This window comes from Chiloscyllium punctatum, chromosome 17 (assembly GCF_047496795.1).
Source record: "Chiloscyllium punctatum isolate Juve2018m chromosome 17, sChiPun1.3, whole genome shotgun sequence".
Lineage (NCBI taxonomy): Eukaryota > Metazoa > Chordata > Chondrichthyes > Orectolobiformes > Hemiscylliidae > Chiloscyllium > Chiloscyllium punctatum.
In genome coordinates, this window is record NC_092755.1 from 77,133,290 (window position 1) to 77,159,930 (window position 26,641).

At 42.3% G+C, this 26,641-nt stretch overlaps 1 protein-coding gene across 1 annotated transcript in view; it reads right to left on the reverse strand.

Annotated features, from left to right (window-relative positions):
• The window catches only part of dnah10 (dynein axonemal heavy chain 10), a 320,465-nt gene that overhangs the window by 206,692 nt on the left and 87,132 nt on the right, over positions 1-26,641 (reverse strand). The window contains exons 20-26 of the mRNA XM_072587595.1: positions 24,123-24,279; positions 22,569-23,048; positions 17,863-18,021; positions 14,376-14,492; positions 13,067-13,169; positions 6,537-6,715; positions 3,677-3,888 (exon numbers count right to left, since the gene is read on the reverse strand). Coding sequence (XP_072443696.1) covers positions 3,677-3,888; positions 6,537-6,715; positions 13,067-13,169; positions 14,376-14,492; positions 17,863-18,021; positions 22,569-23,048; positions 24,123-24,279 — 1,407 coding nt within the window. The remainder of the gene's footprint in view (positions 1-3,676; positions 3,889-6,536; positions 6,716-13,066; positions 13,170-14,375; positions 14,493-17,862; positions 18,022-22,568; positions 23,049-24,122; positions 24,280-26,641) is intronic.

The following is a 26,641-nucleotide window of genomic DNA, read 5'->3' on the forward strand; positions in this document are numbered from 1 at the left end:
CCAGTTCTTTATCCACCTAGCTAGAACACACTGCACACCATGTGACTTCACTTTCTCCATTAGTTTACTATGGGGAACCTTATCAAACAATTCTATTACGATCTTCTGCTCATCAACTTTTCCCAAAGCTCTTCCGTTTACTGTATAATTTGCTCTAGAATTAGAGTTCCCAAAATGCATCATCTCACATTTGCCTGAACTGAACTCCATCTGCAACTTTTCTGCCCAACTCTCCAGTCTATCTATATTCTCTGACAGTCCCTTATGCTTTCTGCTACTCCACCAATCTTCGTGCCATCTGCAAATTTACTGATCATACCAACAGTGCCCTCTTCCAGATCATTTATGTATATCACAAACAACAGTGACCCCAACACTGACCCCTGTGAAACACCACTGGTCACTTTTCTCCATTTCGAGAAACTCCCTTCAACTATTTCTCCCTGTCTCCTGTTGCTCAACCAGTTCTCTATCTACCTAGCTAGAACACCCTGCACACCATGTGACTTCACTTTCTCCATTAGTTTACCATGGGGAAGCTTATCAACAGCCCTTCCTTCAACTATCAACTTGGTCACTTCCTCAAAGACCTCTATTAAGTTGGTAAGGCAAGATCTCCCCGCACAAAACCATGTTACCTATCACTGATAAGCCCATTCTTTTCTAAATATAAATAGATCCTATCCCTCAGTACCTTCTCCAGCAACTTTCCCACCACTGACATCAAGCTCACTGGCCTATAGTTATCTGGGATAACTCTATTACCCTTCTTGTACAGGGGGACAACATTAACAACCTTCCAGTCCTCTGGCACCTCACTTGTGTTTAAGGATGACACAAAGATATCCATCAGGGTCCCAGCTATTTCCTCTCTCGCCTCCCTCAGCAACTTGGGATAAATCCCACCCGCTCCTGGGGATTTGTTCACCTTAACTTATAGTCTACCCAACATATCTTCCCTACTTATGCCAACGTGATCCAGACTAATCAAACTTCTATCTCTAATCTCAACATTCATCATGTTCCTCTCCTCAGTGAACACTGATGCAAAGTAATCATTCAGAATCTCACCCATTCTCTCAGGTTCAACACACAGCTTTCCTTCCTTATCCTTTAGTGGACCAATCATTTCTCTAGTTATCCACTTGCTTCTTAATAAGAATAAAATGCTTTGGGATTCTCCTTTATTCTGCTCGCTAAAGCTATTTCATGACCCCTTTTAACCCACTTGATTCCTCGTTTAAGACTGGTCCTACTCTTCCAATATTCCTCCTACCCGTTCTGTTCTTATCCACCTGGACCTTATGTATGCTTCCCTTTTCCTCTTGGCTAGTCGTATGATTTCTCCTGTCATCCATGGTTCGCGAATCTTGCCTTTCCTATCCCTTGTTTTCAAAAGGACATGTCTATGCTGCGCTATCTTCAACCTATCTTTGAAAGCCTCCCAAATATCAAATGTGGACTTCCCTTCAAATCGCTGAAATCCACATTTCCCAGCTCCTGCCTAATTTTGATAAAATTGGCCTTGGCCCAATTTAGTACTCTTCCCTTAGGACCACTCTCATCTTTGTCTAAGAGTATTCTAAAAGTAACAGAATTGTGGTCACTGTTCCCAAAGAAACCCCCACCGCAACTTCTACCACCTGTCCTGGCTCGTTCCCCAGTACCAGGTCCAATATGGCCCCTTCCCTCGTCGCACTATTGACATACTGCTCTAGAAAGCTCTCCTGGACACTTACAAATTCTACCCCATCCAGACCTCTGATGCTAAGTGTATCCCAGTCAATGTTGGGAAAATTAAAATCTCCCATCACCACTACCCTATTGCCTCTACATCTTTCCATAATCTGTTTACCTATTTGTTCTTCTATCTCACACTCACTGTGACGCCTGCAGTACAGCCCCAATAATCGAACTGCACTCTTCTTATTTCTCAGCTCCACCCATAATGCCTCACTGCCTCAAGCTCTCCATAGTGTCCTCCTTTTGCTCAGCCGTGATATCGTCCCTGATCAGCAACGCAACTCCTCCCCCCTTTTACTTCCCTCCCTGTCCTGTCTGAAGCATCTATATCCTGGAACATTTAGTTGCCAATCATGCCTTTCCTTCAACCAAGTCTCTGTGATTGCAATAACGTCATACTCCCAGGCACCAATCCAAGCCCTAAGTTCACCTGCCTTACCCACTATACTCCTTGCATTAAAGTAGACGCACTTCAGGCCACCAGTTCTTTTGCATTCATCTGCTCTCTGCCTACTCTTCTCCTTATTAATACTATGTTCATGATTCTTACAATCTCCAGTTTCTACCTTGTTGTTTACTTGTCTTCTCTTCTGGTTCCCAGCCCCCTGCCAGATTAGTTTATAACCTCCCCAATAGCAGTCGCAAAAACTCCCCCAAGGAAGTTAGTTCCAGTCTGGTGCAGATGTAGACCATCCATTTTCATGCGCACTACACTCACATGCATACACTCACACTCTCTCTCTCTCATGCATGCACACACACAAGTCTATGGAGGAATTTGCATTTGCAGAATTGTATTTGCAGACACATTCTGTTTTGCTCAAAAAGCACTCAATCTGCAGGCAGTCAATCCATGCAAACACACTCACTACACACCCTACCAAGCACACACATCTGCAAACACACACTCTCTCACGTGTACTCTCACTCACATACGCACACTCACACTCTCTCTCATGCACGCACGTACACATGTAAGTCTATGCGGTGAATTTGCATTTGCAGTATTGTATTTGTAGATACTCTGCTCAAAAATCACCCAATCTTCAGGCAGTAACATTTCATAAATTCCTACTTTGGGAATAGAACGAGTCTGACTCGAGATTGGGATACAGACAGACTCTAACCTCACACCTTTAATGCATTTTCTTAGCTGAGATGTTACTTTTTTAAAAATAAAAACCTTAAGTTATCTCAAGACTGTGACTTACAAGAAGTTCTAAGATTTAAATACTAATGAACCAAAATCTGCAACCCATTCTAAAAGGTGAAAGATTTAACAGCAATCTAGGTTTGTTCAATATATCATTTCAGTTGCATGACACTGTAATCTTTTGCTATAAATTGTGTGTCTTATTACCTTGCTCCACAGCCAAGTGATGAAGGAGCAGCGCTCTGAAAGCTAGTGCTTCCAAATAAACCTGTTGGACTATAACCTGGTGTTGGGTGATTTTTAATTTTGTCCACCCCAGTCCAACATTGGCACCTCCACATCATTGTTAAAAATGGTCTGGCTCATTGAATACTTTTAAGATAAAGGTAGATTCTTGATTAACAAGGGAGTCAAAGGGTATCAGAAGTAGATAGGAATTTGGCATTGAGACCACAATCAGATCATTTGCGATCTTATTGAATGACTGAGCAGGTTAGAGGATCTGAATGCTTTACAGCTGTTATTAATTTGCATGTTCATTTGTACACAGCTGACGTGGAGTACTCGAATTAATTTGACGTACTCAAGTTAGCATGGAGGAGTACTCAAATGAATGTGAAGAATTTGAGTTAAATTAGAGCTGGCATGGAGTACTCAACTCAAAGTAGAGCATTCAAGCTAATGTGGAGCTTGATTCTCATGCTAATGTGGAGTGCTTGAGTTTACCAAGTCTGTTTATACTTTGAAGCAATCTGAACTAGAAAAGATAATATAACTAACCTGTCTCTTAATGCCTCATTTTTCAAGTCCAATAACAAAGGAATGGATTCCTTAAATTCTTTCATTTGCGATTCCAGATGGAAACCAACTGAGAGGCTACGGACATCTTTTGGTAGTTTTCTGAAAGCTTTCAGAAACCCATCAATTCCTTCTTGAAGCAGTTGTACATTTAGATCTGCCCATAATGTCTCAGACCATTCCTCTTTAGCAGTCTACAAGATGGCAACAAGTTTAAAGAAAGGCAAAATAGAGTGAGTATTGAAAATCTGAAATGAAAACAGGAAATGCTGGAAATACTCAATAGATCAGGCACCAACTATGGAGAGAGAGAAAGAGAGTGAATGCATCTTTCCATCAGAAATGTTAGGATGGGCCTTCATCAATCTGAAATATTAACTATGTTTCTCTCTGATAATTCCATGGGCTCTCAGGTAAATTGTATACTCGGAAATAATTCTCTGTCATATTGTTTCTTACCCACTGGATTCAGTCATTCTCTCTGTTCTTTTAAAAAAAACATTTATTATGTAGAAATTTTGGTTGCCCTTTTATTACAATCCCTTAATAACCTAGTTCAGTTTTTTAACACCTGATTGCTATTCTCTTCCATGTTCCCAGGTATTTTCATGTCCAACCCCTGTAAAGAAATTCTAAAACAGGCAAACATCTGATTTGTTTTTGTCTTGCTTAAATGCAGATTTATTTTAATCTTCAAATGCAGTTCCATGATTTAAACTTTTAGTATCCTTTTCCATGAGATTATGAGGCAGTTAACAGCCTCTTTTTGTGCAGACTGTTTTTCTGATAAACAGAATCCTCTTTAGCTGCTTTAAGAATCTTGTTAAAGTTATGTCAATAAAAGATTTTAAAAACTGACACTTTTTTCCAATCAGTTTACAAATTCCTTTTGCTTCTCATCGTCTGACTCGGCATGAGCTTTGCTCAGTCATCTTACCACAACAAGAACAAGTTTTCCCATTTTGAACATAGAAACAAAGAACAGGATTAGGCCACTCAGCTCCAATGTTCAATAAAATCATGGTTAATCTCATTACTCCATATTCCATCTATGCACAATGACCTTTCACCCTCTTGTTTTTCAAGAATGCATCTACCTCTGCCTTGAAACTATTCAAGGACTTTGCTTCTACTGCCTGTTCAGGAAGAGAGTTCCAAAGACTTATGATTCTGTGAGAGAAACAAAATGTCCTCATCACTGTCTTAAATGGGTGAGACTTATTTTTTAAACAGTGACCCTTAGTTCTAGATTATCCCATTGAGAAAATGTCCTCTCCATATGCACCTTCTCAAGCCCTCTCAGGACCTTACAGATTTCAATTAATTTGCCTCTTACTCTTCAGACCTCCAGCAGATACAAGTCTAGTCTGTTCACTCTTTCTCCTTAAGATAACCAAAACACCATCACCACCACCAACCTCTCCCCCACTACCCCAATGCAAGTATTAGTCTGGCAAACCTTCTCTGAACTATATCAAAAGCATTACATGCATTCTTATATAAGGAGACCAATATTATCTTCATCACTCTAGAAGTGTTTTCACCAATGCCTTGTACATCTGAATCATAACCGTATATTTTTATATTCAATTCCCCATGCAATAAACAATAACCGTCTGTTTACTTTCCTAATTACTGACTGTTCCTACATAATAACCTTCTGTAGTTCATGCAGTACTATGCCTATGTACTGACACATTTCAGATGCTCTGAAATCGCTCATCTTTTAAATACTTTTTTTATTCTTCCTCATAAAATAGATGGTTTCGCATTTTCTCACATGATATTCCATTTGCTAGATTTTTAGTGATTTACTTAACCTATTTATAATCATGTCTTCATACATTCCCAATTTTCTTGCCATTGCGCATGTCGCTCAAGGCAGGAGACAATTCTGCCTTTAGTCTTTATGATCTAATGTTACCTCCAGCTTCCAAAAGATATGTTTCCCTCATTTTGCTGAGTCATGACAGCCTATGATTGTTCGAAGTTGCTTCCCTCAGCCTTCTCGGAATCCCCTAATCAGCTGAATGGTCACACTGGTGAAGTTCTTGCCAAATCTTCTAGAGGGTCAAGCTCGCGCCGGCGTTCTGCATGCTAGCTAATAGAGAACGGCCTTTTCCCTGCTACTCACAGCAGCTGGTATTCTCCAATCTTTCTCGCTGTTTTCAGGGGTTTTATGAATCAAACTGTCTGAGAGTCTGCACATCTAAATGTGGGTAAATTATTTGCTCTGTCCTTTTTTAACAGGTGCTAAACCTGGCATGTGCATTCAACCTGGGCCCCATAGCCATATCGCAACAGAGACTTATTGTCAGGTACACCCTGTACACGTCACATGTTCCTTTTCCTTACTCCAGTTTACCTTGCATTAGGAAGACATTTTAAACAAAACCATCTTCTCACATCCAATGTATGGTTACATACCAGATTCAATGCTTTTCCTGATTGAGTATCAGTCAGTGCATGTATCTGACAGAGTGAGAGCCCCTTACTTTACTGACAATATTTTATCTCCACTTCAGTACCATGGATGAATTCATTAGCAAGTCAGCTGAGCAGAGCAAGAAATCAATATGCCTTTCTTTCATGATTCCATCTCTTAATATTTAACTGTGCTATGTCATCAGTGAATTTTTAATTAATTTCTTTGTGTGGGATGATGCAGAAATACAGTACTATACTAGATATTATGCAAGTCTTTTGAAATCACTGGGGTTTCAGACACAACAGATTTTCCCAAGAGACAAAGCTTATGCAATAGTCACATACTCCATAGTTCCAATACAGCGCATATTATTAGACAACGTGTGAATACTTTAATTAAGCTTTACAAACATACCCGCTGTGCCTTGTAAATGTCATAGATCAGTCGCAAGCCTTTAATTTCCTTCTGAAGTGACAGCAGCTCAGGGTGCATTGTAATCGACAGATCAAAAAGCTTTTCAGCATTCGCCAATTCTTGACGGTTTCGTTCAAATTCTTCCACCTCGTTTTCAAATTTTCCCAAGATCTCAAGCCCTGCATTAAACAATGATCAAATAAACAGTATTGTGAAATTGGCAGCTTTTCCTGAATATAAATGAGAAGCAATAATTATTTACAAGGGGGAAAGGAATAGAAGGAGGTGTTCAGAGGTTGAAATGGACAGGAGGATGTTCATTGGGAGCATAAATTGTGGCATGGACTGTATCTCTCCTTTCCAACCTATTAGTACTCCCTTTCTTTTGATCTGAGCACCCTCGCTATCTATTCCGCTCATTTACACAGCCACATCTCCTTCCTCAGTGACTGTTTCCAGCACCTCCCCAGCCACCCCAAGTGGATTTCAGCTGAAATTCCATCCTTCACGATTCAAATCTACCAGGATTATTGGCATCACCGAGACATAGAAGACTCCTCAGACAGCTGCTCTCACTGCCTCCTGAGATCCATGCTCAGTGCCATGTGTCCACATGCATATTCTCAACCAATCTCTCCATCAGCATCACCTCATGCTATCTCAAAGTTATCCTGGTCTCCATTTCCATTTCAGCCAAGTTCCCACAGCATTAGTTTGGGGTTCTGTATTACCAATCTGGTGACATTAGCACTATGTTACTGCTTCACCTTTTCGGTGCCTTTGTCTCCATGCCCACTTATTTGGACAACAATGCTCTCCTTGTTTGACAAACACTTTCACTCCTTTCCAATACTCTCCCTTTAGCGGGAGTCCTCTCTCTGGTCTCTTCTCTACATTTAATCTCTTCATTGAGAATTGTCAACCTGCAATCAGCTGTTTTCATTGCTTCTCTCCCCTCCCCCACTCTGACCTGTGTCCTTCTGAACTTGGAGAAAGTGAGGACTGCAGATGCTGGAGTACCAGCTGAACTGAACTTAACTGGTCCTCACTCTTAACAACTTCTCCTTCCAATCTCCCCACTTCCTCCAAACCAAAGGAGTAGCCATGGGCACCCGCATGGGCCCCAGCTATGCCTGCCTCTTCGTCGGATATGTGGAACAGTCCATCTTCCACAGCTACACTGGCACCAATCCCCACCTTTTCCTCCAATACATCAATGATTGTATTGGCGCTACCTCGTGCTCCCACGAGGAGAGTTCATCCACTTTACTAACACCTTCCACCCCAACCTCAAATTTACCTGGACCGTCTCAGACTCCTCCCTCCCCTTTCTAGACTTCTCCATTTCTTTCTCGGGCGACCGACTCAACACAGACATTTACTACAAACCGACCGACTCCCACAGCTACCTAGATTAAACCTTCCACCCTGCCCCCTGTAAAAATGCCATCCCATATTCCCAATTCCTCTGCCTCCACCGCATCTGCTCCCAGGAGGACCAATTCCACTACCGAACAACCCAAATGACCTCCTTCTTCAAAGACCACAATTTCCCCTCAGACATGGTTGACGACGCTCTCCACTGCATCTTCTCCACTTCCCGCTCCTCCACCCCTCCGATCGCCACCAGGACAGAACCCCACTGGTCCTCACCTACCACCCCACCAACCTCCAGATACATCATATCATCCTCTGTCATTTCCGCCACCTCCAGACAGACCCCACCACCAGGGATATAATTCCCTCTCCATCCCTATCAGCATTCAGGAGAGACCACTCCCTCCGCGACTCCCTCATCAGGTCCACACCCCCACCAACCCAACCTCCATTCTCGGCACCTTCCCCTGCAACCGCATGTAGTGCAAAACTTGCGCCCACACCTCCCCCCTCACCACCCTCCAAGGCCCCAATGGATCCTTCTATATCCGTCACAAATTCACCTGCACCTCCATGCACATCATTTACTGTATCCGCTGCATCCGATGTGGTCTCCTCTACATTGGGGAGACAGGCCGCCTACTTGCGGAACGTTTCAGGGAACACCTTTGGGACACCTGCACCAACCAACCCAACCGCCCCGTGGCTGAACACTTTAGCTCCCCCTCCCACTCTACTAATGAAATGCAGGTCCTTGGCCTCCTCAATCACCAGACCCTGGCCACACGACGCCTGGAGGAAGAGCGCCTCATCTTGCGCCTAGGAACCCTCCAACCACACAGGATGAATGTATATTTCTCCAGCTTCCTCATTTCCCCTCCCCTCACCTTATCTCTGTCCCAACTCTCGGATTCAGCACCGCCCTCTTGACCTTCTTCTTCCTGACCTCTCTGCCCCCACCCCCTCTCTGGCCTATCACCATCACCCTCACCACCTTCCACCTATCGTATTCCCAGTGCCCCTCCCCCAAATTCCCTCCCCCTTACCTTTTATCTCAGCCCACTTGGCACACCATCCTGAAGAAGGGCTTATGCCCAAAATGTCGATTCTCCTGCTCCTCGGATGCTGCCTGGCCTGCTGTGTTTTTCCAGCACCACATTTTTCAACTCCTTCTGAACTTGCTGCACTCTGTTCTCTCAGGTTTAAACCTAACTTGGTTATCAAACCTCTTGATAAGGAGGGGTGCTGTCACTGGATGGTGCACAGATCTCTAACTGGCAGGGGCTGAGTACCAACTCTCAGACACTTCTTCCAACCTGGACCATGGTCCCACAAAGTCCATCTCTACCTCCTTCCCAAAATCTAGACAAGATGCTCTGGCAAACCCATTGTTTCAACCTATTCCTGCCCCACTGAATTTATTTCTTCCATTCTTGACACTTGCTTTTCCCTCATTGTCCAGTACCTTCCCACTTACACTTGTGATTTTTCTGACAATTTATGTTGATTCCACAATCCCTAGTTTTCAGGCCATCCTCTTAACAATGCATTCGCAATCCTTCTACACATTCATTCCCCCATCCAGGATGGTCTGAAGGTTCTCTGGGTTTCTCTTAAAAGGAGGCCTGAATAATCCCCCATCAACCACACCCTCTTCTACTGGGCTGAACTCATTCTCACTTTGAACAATTTTTAAACCAGTTTAAAAACAATTTAAAATAGTCTGGCAGGGGATGAGACTCTAAGGAGTAGTGAGACAAGACAGAAGGTTGAGGCTGATACAGAAGTTAAAGCAAGTAAGTTAAACAGACAAGGCTGGCAACAGCATGGCAGAGAACAAGTGAAGGCTGATGAACTAAACTGCATTTATTTCAATACAAGTAGCCTGACAGTTAAGGCAGAATAATACAGGGCATGGTTTGGAACATGGGACTGGAATATCATTGATATTACAGAAATGTGGTTGAGGTAGTGACTGGCAGTTCATTTTGTTCCGGGGTACAGACATCATAGGAAATAAAGAAGAGGAGGGGGAGCGGCGTTTATGGTTAGGGAAGACATCATGGCAGCACTTAATGAGGATATTCCTGGGGATCATTCAGTGAAGGTGTAGGTGGAACTGAGCAATAAGAAAGGAGTGATCACATTGATGGAGTCATACTATCTGCCCGCCAGTAGTCAGTGGGAAACTGAGGAGCAAATATGTAGGGAAATTGCAGATAGCTTTAAGAATAACAGGATTGTAATTGAAATAATTCCACAAAGGATGGTATCAAGTCACTTTTTATTTACGTAGTACATGACACTAACCAAGCTAGCACAGAGCCGCTTTATAGAGTGAACAGTACTTCTGACACTCCATTTTATGTCTGGCAGCTGGGGATCCCTGATTGGACCAGGTCATCAACCCCAATCACAGAACTCATACTCTATAAGGTCCACCTGCCTGACCTCGTTCTAATCTCCACAACCACAGGACAGCATTCTAATTTTCCAAATATATACTGGGACAGCCATAGTGTTAAGAGTTTGGATGGGGAGGAATTTGTTAAGTATGTTCAAAAACATTTTCTCAATCAATGTGTAGATTGCCCTACTAGAGAATGGGCAAAACTCAACCTCTTCTTTTAAAATAAAGCAAGTGACTGAGGTGTGAGTGGGGGAGCACATTGGGACCAATAACCATAATTCTATTTGTTTTAAAATAGTTTTAGAAAAGGATAGGTCTGCTCCACAAGTTAAAGTTCTAAATTGGGTCAAGGCCAATTTTGATGTATCAGACAGAAATTTTCAAAAGTTGATTGGGGGCGGCTGCTTGCAGGATGTCTGGCAAGAGGGAGGCTTTCAAAAGCGAGATAGTGAAAGTTCAGGGACAACATGCTCCTGCTAGTGTGAAGGACAAGGCTGACAGGAGCAGGAAACATTGAATGACTAGTGATATTGAGGCTCTGGTCAAGAAAAGGAAGAGGTATATGTCAGGTCTAGACAGCAGGGATTAAATTAATCCCTTGAGGAGTATCAGGGGTGTAGGAGTACACCCAAGAAGGAACTCAGGAAGAAAAAGGGGACATGAAATACCTATGGCAGAAAAGGTTCCAAAACGATTCTACAAGCAAAGTATTAAAGGCAAAAGAGTAGTTAGGGAGATAATAGGGTCTCTTAAAGATCAACAAAGCCATTTACGTGTGGAACCACAGGAGAGGGGTGAAATCTTAAATGAATATTGTGCATCAGTATTTACTGTGGAGAAGGACAATGGTAGCCAAGGAATTCAGAGAAATAAATTGTGATGTCTTACAAAGAGTCCACATTACAGACAAGGAGGTACTAGAGGAGGTCTTAAAGCTCATAAAGGTAGATAAGTTCCCCAGGCCTGATCAAGTATAGCTCAGGCCATTATGGGAAGCTAGTGAAGAAATTGCAGGCAGCTAGCAAAGATATTGTATCATTAACAGCCACAGAGGAGATGCTGGAAGACTGAAGGGTAACTAATGTTGTGCTATTATTTAGGAAAAGCTGCAAGGAAAAGCCCAGGACCTACTGACTGGTGTCCCTGATGTCAGTAGTGGGCAAGTTGTTGGAGGGAAATGTGACAGACAGGATCTAAAGGCATGGACTGATTTGGGATAGTCAGCATAGTTTTATGCAGGGAAATTGTGGCTTAAAAACTTGATTGAGTTTTTTGAAGAGGTGACCAAGAAGTTAGATGAAGGCAAAATTGTAGACATTGTCTACATTGAGTTTAGCAAGGACCTTGACAAGGTTCTGCATGGTAGACTGGCTATCAAAGTTAGATTACATGGGATCCAGGGAAAGCTAGCCAATTGGATACAAAATTGGCTTGATGGTTGCAGACAGAGGATGATGGTAGAGGATTGCTGTTCAGACTTAAGGCCTGTGAACAGTGGTGCGCCTCAAGGATTGGTGCTGGATCTCTGTTGTTGGTCATTAATAAAAATGCTTTGGATAAGAATATAGGAGGCATGGTTAGTACATTTGCATCTGACACCAAAATTGGTAGTATCATGGACAGTGAAGAAAATTATCTAAGGGTATAAAGAGTCCAAAACTAGAGGCATAGGTTGAGCAAGTTGAATGGGCTGTTACTCTCACCTCCTCTCTGGAATTCAGCACTTTCTACCATGATTGGACCAGGTTATTATGAGGTTTGATTTTCAGAACATATCTACATTGTCTGTAAGAATGACCCTGACCTTGACTACTATCTTCCCACTTACATTTGTGATTTTTCTGACAATTTATGTCAGTTCCACAATGCTCCGTTTTCTAGCTATTATTTTGCTTTCATGTTAACGTTTCAGTCTTAAATCTACCACTCTGTTCCAGTGAAGACAAGTACAAGCTACAGGAATAGCACCTCATTTTCTGCTTTGGCACTTTACAGGTTTTAGGATTCCACATTAAGCCAAACAACTTCAGAGCGTGAATTCTATTCCTTATGTTGATTATACCTCCTCCCTACACTAATGTTTCACCATCTGAAGGCAGACTCAGCCTTAGGACATAAGAACATAAGAACTAGGAGCAAGAGTAGGCCATCCAGCCTTTTAAGCCTCCTCCGCCATTCAATAAGATCATGGCTGATCTTTTTGTGGGCTCAGATCCACTTACCCGCTCTCTCGCGGTATCTCTTAATTCCTTTATTGTTCAAAATAAATCTACCTTAGCTTTAAAAACATTTACTGAAGTAGCATCAACAACTTCCCTGGGCAAGAAATTCCATAGATTTACAACACTCTGGGTGAAGAAGTTCCTTCTAAATTCAGTCCTAAATCTGCTTCCTCTAATCTTGAGGCTATGCCCTCTTGTCCTTAGCTTTCAAAAGGGCATTTACTAATTATCTAAAGAAGAATATCTTTTTGAGGGGGTGGGAAAATGGAAAAGCCCTGGCATTAAGCTGAAGGATTGAATATGTTTCCTGTGCCATATCCATTTGAACCATTCTGTGATTCAATAAAAAGTTACACGCATCACTGAAAATTAATGTAAGTGGAATTAGCAAGATTATGAAAACTCCCAACTTAATCCCTTTGTATAGTTAATTCTTTGAGAAAATTAATTACATTATAATGGTTATAGAGCACATAATGTTTGGTTTGCATAAGTTTAGTTGTTTGGTTTGGTTTGCTAACCTCTATCCAAATCTTCTCCCACAGAACCTGGGCCTTGCTGTCGGAATCTTGAAGCAAAAGCAGCAAGATTTGATGCAAATGTTTTGATTTCTTGCATAGTGGTCTGAAATCCAATAATGAAAACTACTTTAGATAGTGTTAGCTTGAACAGGAAAACAATGCCTCACTGGGTGCAGAATCAACAGGAAGTTCATAAAGATAAGTACTGATACAGTTGTGTGAGCAAAAATGCAATGAAGTCTGTAATAATTTCAACCCATTGCTGCTGGATGGATATACTGGGATTTCATAGATCATAGAATCCCTACAGTGTGGAAGCTGGCCATTAGGCTCATTTCAGGGCTAACACTGCTGTAGGATCTCTGTCATCATTTGGATTCAGCAGTTTATGGAATTGGAGAAAGTGAGGACTGCAGATGCTGGAGATCAGAGTCAAAGAGTGTGGTGCTGGAAAAGCACAGCCAGTCAGGCAGCATCCAACAATTAGCAGAATCGACTTTATGAAGAGCTTATGCTTGAAACATGGATTCTCCTGTTCCTCAGGTGCTGCCTGACGAGCTGTGTTTTTCCAGCACCACACTCTTTGAGTTCATGGAATAGGTCCACCACTGGTTTTGGTGCAGCTAAGGATAGGAAGTAAATACCAATTCTGCTGCTGGCACGCATTTCCCAAAACAAACAAATAAATTAAGTATTTATTCAAATAACATCAATGAAAGAAAAAGGTACACATATGAAATTTGTTGGCACTTACAGAACAACATAAAGTCAGTGGACTAAATCTGACAAGAAATTGGCTGTTGGAAATTTTAGCAAGTTTCACAGACAGTTTCACTCTGCAAACCCAAGCATGTTTTCATGCATCTTCACAAATTCAAATAATTACCAATACACCACACCCCTCAAATGCCCAGCTTCTCTACTCCCTGCAGAGGGAGTAGAGAAGTTTAGGGAGGGAGTTACAGAGGCTAAGGACTTACTAACAATGGTGATTTCTCAAATTGAAAAAGTGCAGATAACTCAGAGGGCTGTAGCCATGAATATAGAGAAGGTCAAGGCTATACAGGAATTTCAGAACAAGCATGGGAATCTTAAAATCTTATTCCTGAACAGGAAGTCAATGTAGATCAGTAAGTACAGGACAGATGAACAAATGGGACTCATTGTGATTTAGAAGAGCAGAGATTTGGGTCAGCACAATTTTAGACAGTGGAAGCTGGGAGACTGACAGGTTAGCATTAGAGTTTTGGAGATAACAAAGATAACAGTAACAAAGTACAGGAAACAAATGAGCAGTAATATTAATTACCTTAGTGAACTTCTTCTTTACAGTGCCTAGTCTGCGGTCAATCTTACGTGCCTCATCAAACAGATTTTCCCAGATTATCTTAATTTTCTGTTGTAAATCTTTCTCTTCTTCTGTCGTCTAATGAGGAAAGACATAATAAGAAACACTTAAAAATTATCTTTTTTAAGTTGCTAGCATTCAGGAGGACAAAGTAGACAAGCAGGAGGCTGGAAGGAGAACAGCAAGCCAGGCAGCATCAAGAGGTGGAGAAGTCAACATTCTTCCTGAAGAAGGGTTATACCCGAAACATTGACCTCTTCTACAATGGACTCCAGCATCTGCTGTTATTTTTTGTCTCTCACATACAGGAGGAGGCACCAATGGGCAGTCCCTCTCAAAAGTTGAAGAACATAGTCTTACACAGATGTAAGATCTCTACTTAGATGAGCACTAACAGATTGAATCCACATTATGGGAGTTTCCTCAGGTCCTCATTGGTACCTCCATGACAAGAATAATAGCCACACACATCTCAGCCAGACCAGAAACTAGGGAACAGGCTGTCTCTATCTCATCCACAAGGAGACAGGTAAAAGAAGTGATCAATAGCAGAAACATCTCCATGAGGCAGAGTAATGAGTAGGTAATTGGGATTTGTTTGAACTGTAACTGTGCAAACTTTCGCTTTTTGAACAATATGTAAATGTAGACACTTGAAGGCTAGCATTTCAATTTCCTTTTGTTTATAGTGGTACAGAAGAGAGATGAACTGATGAAAGGAGAAAGGGTTCTTGATTAGAAAGTTAAACTCTGCACAGGTATACATCCTCCATTGGCTGTTGTGTGGATTACAGTTCACAGACAATTCAAAATAAGTTCCAGAGAATGCCATCCTCCTAGCTTAGAAGGGTTTAAAGGAATGTGCTTACATTAGATATTTACTGATGTTGATGGCATCACATGAATCCCTCAGGGCCACATCAGACCTGGCAACATCCCTGGGCGGCTAGGCACCTGAGTGATTTATACCTCCCTCCTTCTCCTTGTCTACTTCTTTCTCTTATTCCAGCTTCTGCTACCCCTGATCCTCTGACCAACTGTGTAAATCCATTGTATTCAAGATTTACACTTCTATGGTATAGAACAGAATAGCATGTATTTTTACAAAACAAAAGTGAAAAGTTTTATAAGTCATCATATCACGCAGCCTAAATTAATTACAGAAGTTCATAAATGAGAGTGCAGCGATCAAAATGCATGACAACCTTGTAGACGTGCACTGCATATGCCACTCATAGAGTCATAGAGTCATAGAGATGTACAGCATGGAAACAGACCCTTCGGTCCAACCCATCCATGCCGACCAGATATTCCAACCCAATCTAGTCCCACCTGCCAGCACCCGTTCCACATCCCTCCAAACCCTTCCTATCCATATACCCATCCAAATGCCTCTTAAATATTGCAATTGTACCATGCTCCACAACATCCTCTGGCAGCTCATTCCATACACGTACCACCCTCTGCGTGAAAAAGTTGCCCCTTAGGTCTCTTTTATATCTTTCCCCTCTCACCCTAAACCTATGCCCTCTAGTTCTGGACTCCCTGACCCCAGGGAAAAGACTTTGCCTATTTATCGTATCCATGTCCCTCATAATTTTGTAAACCTCTATAAGGTTACCCCTCAGCCTCCGACGCTTCAGGAAAAAAAGTCCCAGTCTGTTCAGCCTCTCCCTGTAGCTCAGATCCTCCAATCCTGGCAACACTCGACCAGATAAAGTACCAGGATCGTAACTACAGAGGCCAAAGGTCTCTTTGCTGATAGTCCTACTGGGCAGATGGCTTCAGCTTCAGCACCTCTGTGGAACTATCACAGAGAGCCAAACATGAACGAATAGACATCTTTTCAAAAATACCACTTAACCTCTAAAACCCATTCATGGAGATTAGCAGATAGAATGAAAAGCTGTGACATCTTGAATTATTAGAGATTTATTAGAGTTTCCAGAAAAGCAAGCACGCATGCACATGAATGGAGTGTATGTCCTTCCTGTTGATGAATCTAACTGGCCAGTCACTTGGTGCCTTGACTGGTGACTTGCACCTGGGGAAATTCAACAGTGATGGTGAAACCCACTGACCTTCTTGCCTGTGAGGCGCCATCTGTCTGAAATTGAATTAGTTCTTATTCATTCATGGGATGTGAGCATCACTGACTAGATGAGCATTCATTATCCATACTCTCTCAACTCTATCCACCCTGTTCATGGCCCTCACAATCTTATAGACCTCAATAAGGTGCCCCCCACCCCTTTGCCCCAAGCCTTCTCTGCTCTAAAGAAAATAACCTGATCTTGTCCAGTGTCTCTTCATTACTAAACTGCTCCATTCCAGGCAACATCCTGGTGAATCTCCTCAATACCAACTCCAATACAATTATAATTTGCTAATAGTGCAGAGACCAGAACTGCACACATTACTCCAGCTGTGACCTAACTTACATTTTGTACAGCTCCAATGTAATCTCAGTGCAAACTGGAATAACAGTACCTCAGTTTCTGCAGCCTATTGGACTCAAAATTGAGCTCAACAATTTTAGGGCTTTAGCATCTCCTCCCATGTCCTTATCCCAACTGACACACCCCAGGCCTCATTATCATATGGGCAGCTACCACAAATAATGGTCCCCATTAGCAGCTACTGATTTCCCCAAGATGATCTTTACATTCCAGTCTGCCCAAATGTTTCTTTCTCTTTCTCTGGGATCCATCTCCACTTATTGTTTACTCCTTCCCATAGTCCCCAATTCCATCTTTAGCATATATACCAACTGCTTCCTGCTTACAATCAGTTCTGGGGAAGGGTCAGTTGACCTGAAACGTTAACTCTGCTTTTTCTCCTCAGATGCTGCTAGACCTACTGTGTTTTTCAAGCAATTTCTGCTTCTGTTTCTGATTTCCAGTATCCACAGTTCTTTGGTATTGTTACCAACATAACATCCTAGCTCTTAGAATCTATCCCACAACTGATAAAGACAAGTGTCGTATATGCCTTCTTAACTGCTCTATTAACCTGCCCTGCCACCTTCAGGTGGACAAATATCCCAAAATCACTCTGTTCCTCTGAGCTTCCGAATGTCTTGCCAGTGACTCAGTACAGCAATATATTGCCAATTCCTTCACTGTCACTGGGTTGAAGCAATGTAAATCCCTCTTTAATAGTGCTCTGTGTGTCCCCCACCCTAAAGATTGCAGCTCACCACCAACTTCTTCAGAGTAATTAGGACTGGGCCATAAATGCTGGCCAAGCCTGTAATGGGCACATCTTGTGATTGAAGAAAAACTAAGTAACTGGAACGGTAGAGTATCTCACCTGATATGTTTTTGTTAAGACAGACTACCTTTGGAGACGTCCATTTAATGCTAATTAACATAGACATTAATGACTAAATGATGAAGAATATTAAACCATAGCATTCACAAGAGAAAAATCTGAGAAGTGAACTCACAGAAATATTATACATTGCTAGGGTCCGATATCTTTCCTGGTTATCTTTTAATCGCAGCTCTACAGCTAAAGACATGGATCGAATTTTGGCAATTGTACTCAGTACGTATTTCAAATCCTCCAATGAGTCTGGAGCTCTCTTTAGAGCAACTGAAAGTTCCTGTAAATGATAAAAGAAAATTAGTCAAAAATTACAAATCCAAAAATATTGGCTCTGACAGTGTGAAATTTTTATAATAAAATGTTTCTGAAGAAATTAATTAAATTAAAACAATATAATTCATTAAGACATAGAATCATAGTCATAGAGATGTACAGCATGGAAACAGACCCTCCGGTCTAACCCGTCCATGCCGACCAGATATCCCAACACATCTAGTCCCACCTGCCAGCACCGGCCCATATCCCTCCAACCCCTTCCTATTCATATACCCATCCAAATGCCTCTTAAATGTTGCAATTGTACCAGTCTCCACCACTTCCTCTGGCAGCTCATTCCATACACGTACCACCCTCTGTGTGAAAAAGTTGCCCCATAAGTCTCTTTTATACCTTTCCCCTCTTACCCTAAACCTATGCCCTCTAGTTCTGGACTCCCTGTTTGTTGATATATAACAGGTTATTAACTATACATTAATTACTTTGAATTTTTATTGAGACATCTAAGAACTGCAAAATGGACACTGTTTCCTCTTAAACCTCATTCTCCTCTGGATAATCATGGAGTTAAACATAGCCTGGTAAGGTAGGACCCAGCTCTTTAGCCTCAGCGAAGACATCAAACAGTGCATGAAGTTTGCCATAATCATCTAAGGACAGCACTAACAACTAAATATTATAGATAAATGAGGACAGGATCAAAGTGAAACTAAAGTAAACAGATGAATGAAGAGAACATAAAAAGGTTGGAAAATAAGTTAAAATAATTATTGGTTAAGAAACAGACAACAAAATTAAACTTAACTTACATAAAAAGAAATTGTAAAGTATACTAAATAGTGGGGCGGCACGGTGGCTCAGTGGTTAGCACTGCAGCCTCACAGCACCAGGGTTCCAGGTTCAATTCCAGCCTCGGGCGACTGTCTGTGTGGAGTTTGCACATTCTCCCAGTCTCTGCGTGGGTTTCCTCCGGGTGCTCCGGCTTCCTCCCACAGTCCAAAGGTGTGCAGGTCAGGTGAATTGGCCATGCTAAATTGCCCATAGTGTTAGGTGTGTTAGTCAGAGGGAAGTGGGTCTGGGTGGGTTACTCTTCAGAGGGCCTGTTTCCATACAGTAGGGAATCTAATCTAATCTATCCCATGGAAACAAAATAACAGATAAGAAACTGGGACATGAGAAAGACCACTTAGTGAGGCACAAGATAAACTGAGAGGTAAACACTCCTCTACCCTGACTGGGAAATATATTGTCCTTCCTTGACTGTCACTGGGATCAAACTCTGGCATTGAGGGTATGTACACCGAGTGAGTTGCAGCAGTTCAAAAAGGGAGCACACCACTACTTTCTTGGGCCCCAAAATGACGCCCACTTTATATGAATGAATTTTAAAATTATGAAACAGCAAATGGCACCGACTTATGGAGAGAGATAGGTGCGTGCAAGAGGGTAGGTTTTACAATTGGGGGAAGGGTAAATACAATGCTACAAGACAAGATCTGAGGAGCATAAGTTGGGAGCATAGGCTGTCAGGGAAGGATGTCGTTGAAATGTGGAACTTTTTCAAGGAAAAGATACGACGTGTCCTTGATACGTATGTACCTGTCAGGCAGGAAAGAGATGGTCGTGTGAGGGAACCTTGGTTGATGAGGGAGGTTGAATGTCTTGTAAAGAGGAAGAAGGAGGCTTACATAAGGTTGAGGAAACAAGGTTCAGACAGAGCGTTGGAGGGATACAGGATAGCCAGAAGGGAGCTGAAGTAAGGGATTAGGAGAGCTAAAAGAGGGCATGAAAAATCTTTGGCGGGTAGGATAACCCCCAAGGCCTTTTATGTGTATGTGAGAAACATGAGAATGACGAGAACGAGGGTAAGTCCGATCATGGATAGTAGTGGGAGACTGTGTATTGGGTCGGAAGAGATAGGAGAGGTCTTGAATGAGTACTTCTCTTCAGTATTTACAAATGAGAGGGACCATATTGTTGAAGAGGAGAATATGAAACAGACTGGTATGCTAGAGGAGATACTTGTTAGGAAGGAAGATGTGTTGGGCATTTTGAAAAACTTGAGGATAGACAAGTCTCCCGGGCCTGATGGGATATATCCTAGGATTATGTGGGAAGCAAGAGAGGAAGTTGCAGAGCCGTTGGCAATGATCTTTTCATCTTCACTGTCAACGCGGGTGGTACCAGGGGACTGGAGAGTGGGGAATGTTGTGCCCCTGTTCAAAAAAGGGAATAGGGATAACCCCGGAAATTATAGGCCAGTTAGTCTTACTTCGGTGGTAGGCAAAGTAATGGAAAGGGTACTGAGGGATAGGATCTATGAGTATCTGGAAAGACACTGCTTGATTAGGGACAGCCAGCACGGATTTGTGAAGGGTAGGTCTTGCCTTACAAGTCTTATTGAATTCTTTGAGGAGGTGACCAAGCATGTGGATGAGAGTAGAGCAGTGGATGTAGTGTACATGGATTTTAGTAAGGCATTTGATAAGCTTCCCCATGGTAGGCTTATGCGGAAAGTCAGGAGGCATGGGATAGAGGGAAATTTGGCCAGTTGGATAGAGAACTGGCTAACCGGTCGAAGTCAGGGAGTGGTGGTAGATGGTAAATATTCAGCTTGGAGCACAGTTACAAGTGGAGTTCCACAGGGATCAGTTCTGGGTCCTCTGCTGTTTGTAATATTTATTAATGACTTGGAAGAGGGAGTCGAAGGGTGGGTCAGTAAATTTGCAGACGACACGAAGATTGGTGGAGTTGTGGATAGTGAGGAGGGCTGTTGTCGGCTGCAAAGGGACTTAGATATGATGCAGAGCTGGGCTGAGGAGTGGCAGATGGAGTTCAACCCTGTCAAGTGTGAGGTTGTCCATTTTGGAAGGACAAATAAGAATGCGGAATACAGGGTTAACGGTAGGGTTCTTAGTAAGGTGATAAAAAAAAGACTGCAGATGCTGGAAACCAGATTCTGGATTAGTGGCGCTGGAAGAGCACAGCAGTTCAGGCAGCATCCAAGGAGCTTCAAAATCGACGTTTCGGGCAAAAGCCCTTCATCAGGAATGTTTACTAATGAAAAATCTTTGGCGGGTAGGATCAAGGATAACCCCCAAGGCCTTTTATGCGTATGTGAGAAACATGAGAATGATGAGAACGAGGGTAGGTCCGATCAAGCACAGTAGTGGGAGACTGTGTATTGAGTCGGAAGAGATAGGAGAGGTCTTGAATGAGTACATCTCTTCAGTATTTACAAATGAGAGGGACTGTATTGTTGAAGAGGAGAGTATGAAACAGACTGGTAAGCTAGAGGAGATACTTGTTAGGAAGGAAGATATGTTGGGCATTTTGAAAAACTTGAGGATAGACAAGTTCCCCGGGCCTGATGAAGGGCTTTTGCCCGAAACGTCAATTTCGAAGCTCCTTGGATGCTGCCCGAACTGCTGTGCTCTTCCAGCACCACTAATCCAGATTCTTAGTAAGGTGGAGGAGCAGAGGGATCTTGGGGTCTATGTTCATGGATCTTTGAAAGTTGCCACTCAGGTGGATAGAGCTTGTAAGAAGGCCTATGGTGTATTAGCGTTCATTAGCAGAGAGATTGAATTCAAGAGTCGTGAGGTGATGTTGCAGCTGTATAGGACCTTGGTTAGGCCACATTTGGAGTACTGTGTGTAGTTCTGGTCGCCTCATTTTAGGAAAGATGTGGAAGCTTGGAGAGGGTGCAGAGGAGATTTACCAGGATGTTGCCTGGAATGGAAAATAGGTCGTACGAGGATAGGTTGAGAGTGCTAGGCCTTTTCTCATTGGAACGGTGAAGATGAGGGGTGACTTGATAGAGGTTTATAAGATGATCAGGGGAATAAATAGAGTAGACAGTCAGAGACTTTTTCCCCGGATACAACAGAGTGTTACAAGGGGACATAAATTTAAGGTGAAGAGTGGAAGGTATAGGGGGGATGTCAGGGGTAGGTTCTTTACCCAGAGAGTGGTGGGGGCATGGAATGTGCTGCCTGTGGGAGTGGCAGAGTCAGAATCATTGGTGACCTTTAAGCGGCAATTGGATAGGTACACGGATAGGTGCTTAAGCTAGGACAAATGTTTGGCACAACATCGTGGGCCGAAGGGCCTGTTCTGTGCTGTATTGTTCTATGTTCTGTGTTCTATGAGATGAATGGCCAGTATCTGTGTTTTAAATTCTAATATTGTGGTGCATATTTATTCACAAAATAGCACATTTCATTGAAAATACATTACTTTAGTAAGGTTTTAGTAGGAGTCATAAAAATCTTTGAACAATATGATTTCCCTATCATCTAGGCTACCTTCTCTGAACAAACCAAGTTAGCAATAGTCAACATTGTTGCTTCATAAGAAAAGGTTACACAGTATGTATACACATTGTCACTACATGAGAAGTAGAACTGTTCTAGAAGTTTTATATGCAATGTTTAAACAATCAAGGCCACAACTCCTCACTTTACAATGTTTGCTCAGTGCTTAACCTTTGTGTTATTTTAGAAGCATATTTTAAACTAAAATATAATTGTAATAATTTAAAGTTACCTCTAGCTCACTTCTCAGGGTATAGAGTTCCCGTTTGGCAGATTCATTTAGACAATACCCAAGGGAATGTACCCATGAGTTTGCATTTTCTTGGACACTAAATGCCAAGGGTCGCAACTGGAGCCGAATACACTGTTCATCTTTCATCATTGGCTGCTCTGCCACCTCCTCACTGATTCTGGTGTAAAACTGCAACTTCTCATCATAACTAACACAAGAAGGATTCCTTGCTGCAAATTTCTCCACAACAATAGACTTGTCCATCTTCCACAAGGATCTGTACTTCTTCCAACGATTCAGATACTTGCTTAAAGAACCAAGAAGTTTTTGAAGATTTTGACTGGTAGAAACAGCTTGATCTATAATCTGTGGATACTGAGAAATGTCACTGTAAAAACTGAAGATGATCGGTTCATCATCTCCTTCAATATACTGTGGTGAACATTCAATGCAGGATCCATGCATCCACCGTACAAATAGCTATAATATATGAAATAAGTACAATTTAAAAATTACATTTAAGAGTCAAAACAACCAAACTAATTGATAGACAGATTATGGCCTTTCAAGAAATTAATGGATATGAGGAGCAGGGAGAACAGTGGAGTTGTAGCCCAAGGTCAGTCATGATCACATTGAATGGGGGAGCAAACTTGACCAGCCATATGGTTTAATACTGCTCCTTCTCTTGTTTTTAATTCTTTCAATCATTTGAAATTCCTAGTTCCTTGAAATTAACAAAACATGCATTTGGGTTGGGAGATTGATTGATTTACCCAATTCTGTGCATGAACTGCTAGAATGTAGAGTGAACTTGTGCAGGAAGGAATTATAGGTAAATTCTGGATTAGTGGTGCTGGAAGAGCACAGCAGTTCAGGCAGCATCCAAGTCGCTTTGATTTCGAAGCTCCTTGGATGTTGCCTGAACTGCTGTGCTCTTCCAGCACCACTAATCCAGAATCTGGTTTCCAGCATCTGCAGTCATTGTTTTTACCTCGTTAATTATAGGTAAATACCAAGACAAAGACTCAAGAATGACCCAAAAACTAAATTCACTTGGTCACATCATGGTGATATCCTCTATTATTTCAAATGTGTTCCTTCTCAACAAAAGGAACAGTGCTCATTTTACCCTCTACTATCCCAGATGACTCCACATTAGAAAGAGCCCAGCTAAGGGGGTATTGAGACCTAGATCACAGTGTACCATTAAAATAGTAGGAGAATTTGGAATCCACCTGAAAGACAGCACATTAAATAATAAGAAATTCCTAAAAATTATAAACTACATGTAATTCTGTAAGAACACACATTTTGTTGAAACTGTTCATTTTGCACTCAGACAGCTGTCAATCATAATCTTGATGCATTCTTCTCAGCAATGCCTTTATCACTCAAAGTCCATTTGCCAACTAACCAGTCAGCATAACCTGCTCATACAGTCTAAAAAGGCTGTTCTCCTTCTTGTTGATATTAAATATTGTCCTGATGAGTGCAAGATGAAAAGCTCTGACAAAGAGTGCCTTTTGTCAGCAGTATCCAATTTTAATTAACCTTAGTTGTTTCCATGCAGTCTTTTATGTTCTGGAGAGTCAGCTGATAAACTTCAGGGGCAGTAGGTTTTAGGACAATCTCAGGGGCAGAGAGGTGAACTTCAACTTGGAATAGTGGATTGGATCCAAGAATAGAAACATTAATCTGTTGAAGATTTCTGCAGAGAGACAATTGATTACTTTAAACATGACATGAACAAATGTAAAAACAACTGCAGTATCCCTTTTCAGGTTCAACTTCAGAGCCATTTATCCTAGGGATGGGCAATGAATGCTGGCTAGCCAGCAACATCTATGTCGCATGAGAGAATAAAATATTTGTTTTACTTGTGGCACTAATAAAGTCCCATTTTTTTCCAAACCTTCCTAGTTGGGCTGAACCAGTGTTGGTGAATGTCCTCCCTAATCACAGCACACCCCTGTTCTCATGATGGAGTTAGGGATTGCAGACTTTAACTGCTCATTCACATAACGTGGGCACCACTAGCAAGGATAATATCATCGAGTCAAACAGCACAGAAACACACCGTTCAGTCCAACCAGTCCATGCCAACCATAACTAAACTGCCTGCACTTGGCCCATATCCCTCCAAATATTTCTTATTCATGTACTTATTTAAATATCTTTTAAACACTGTAACTGTAGCCTCAATCACCACTCCCTCTTGAAGTTCCTTCCACACACAAACCACTCTCTGTGTAAAACACCAAAGTCAGACTCACAGGTCTATACTTCCCAGGCTTCTCCTTACATCCCTTCTTAAACAAAGACACAACATTAGCCAATCTCCAGTCATCTGGCACCTCGCCCATCGTTATAAATGATACAAATATTTCTACGAGGGGCCCTGCAAATTCTTCTCTAAGCTTCCACAAAATTCTGGCAGACACAAGATCAAGTTCTAGAGCTTTATACACCTTTATATTTCTAAGACATCCAGCACTTCCTATTTGTTATCAATTTCACAAATCGCACATCAAGTTTCCAGACTTAGGTAAACATAAAGTGTCCGTCTACATTACAAGCATTCAAATTCAAACTCAATACATGTTAAGTTCTCAAGAATTTGATACATCTCTCTAACAAAGTGTTGGCTCTTACAGGGTTGAGGAAGGAAATCCTCCTAAACACACCTGACAAAACCGGCTCCATCCAAACCATCTGCACTGAGGAGGTTCTAGTCGATATTGGGAAAGTTGAAATCACCCATAACAACAACCCTGCTACATCTGCATTTTTCCAGAATCTGCCCGCCTATGAGTTCTTCAATCTCTCTACTGCTTTTGGGGGGTTTGTAGAAAACCCCCAATGTGGTGGCTGTTCCCTTGCTGTTCCTAACTTCCACCCATACTGACTCAGTAGACAAATCTTCCTCAACAACCTTCATTTCTGTAGCTCTGATGCACTCTCTGATTAGCAATGCTACACCCCCTCTTTTTCCACCCTCCCTGTTCTTTTTAAACATTCTAAACCCTGGAACATCAAGCAACCATTCTTGCCCCTCTGAAATCCATGTCTCCGTTATGGCCACAACATCATAGCCCCAAGTACTGATTCATGCTCTAAGTTCATCACTCTTATTTCAGACACTCCTTGCATTAAAGCAAACACACTTTAACTGATCTTAGATTAGATTAGATTACTTACAGTGTGGAAACAAGCCCTTCGGCCCAACAAGTCCACACCGCCCCGCCGAAGCGCAACCCACCCATACCCCTACATCTACCCCTTACCTAACACTACGGGCAATTTAGCATGGCCAATTCACCTGACCTGCACATCTTTGGACTGTGGGAGGAAACCGACGCAGACACGGGGAGAATGTGCAAACTCCACACAGTCACTCGCCTGAGGCGGGAATTGAACCCGGGTCTCTGGCGCTGTGAGGCAGCAGTGCTAACCACTGTGCCACCGTGCCGCCCACATTGCTTCATTGCGTAAGAAACCTTCCCGATTGATTCAATACATCCTGTCACTGCCCAATCTGCAACTGTTCCCTTCTTAGACATGTGGCTCTGATTCCCACCCCCCTGCCAATCTAGTTTAAACCCTCCCGAATCATACGAGCAAATCTCCCACCCAGGACATTTGTGCCCCTCAGTTCAGGTGCAACCTGTCCTTTGTGTACAGGTCCCACCTTCCCCAGAAGGTATCCCAATGGTCTAAGTATGTGAAGCCCTCCCTCCTGTACCAGCCTCAGAGCCACGTGTTAAGCTGCATTCGCTGACTGTTCCTCACCTCACTATCTTGAGCCACCAGGAGCAAACCTGAGATCACTACTCTACTCGTCTGCTCTTCAGCTTACAACCTAATTCTCTGTAGTCACTTTTCAGATCCTCAATCCTTTTCCTGGCTACATCATTGGTGCCAATATGTTCCACGATTTCTGGCTGCTCACCATCCCCCTTCAGAATCCTGTAAACCCGATCAGGGACATCACGGACCCTGGCACTGGGGAGGCAACATACCTTCCAGGAGTACAAAATCTCCTGTCAATCCGTCCAACTATTGAGTCCCCT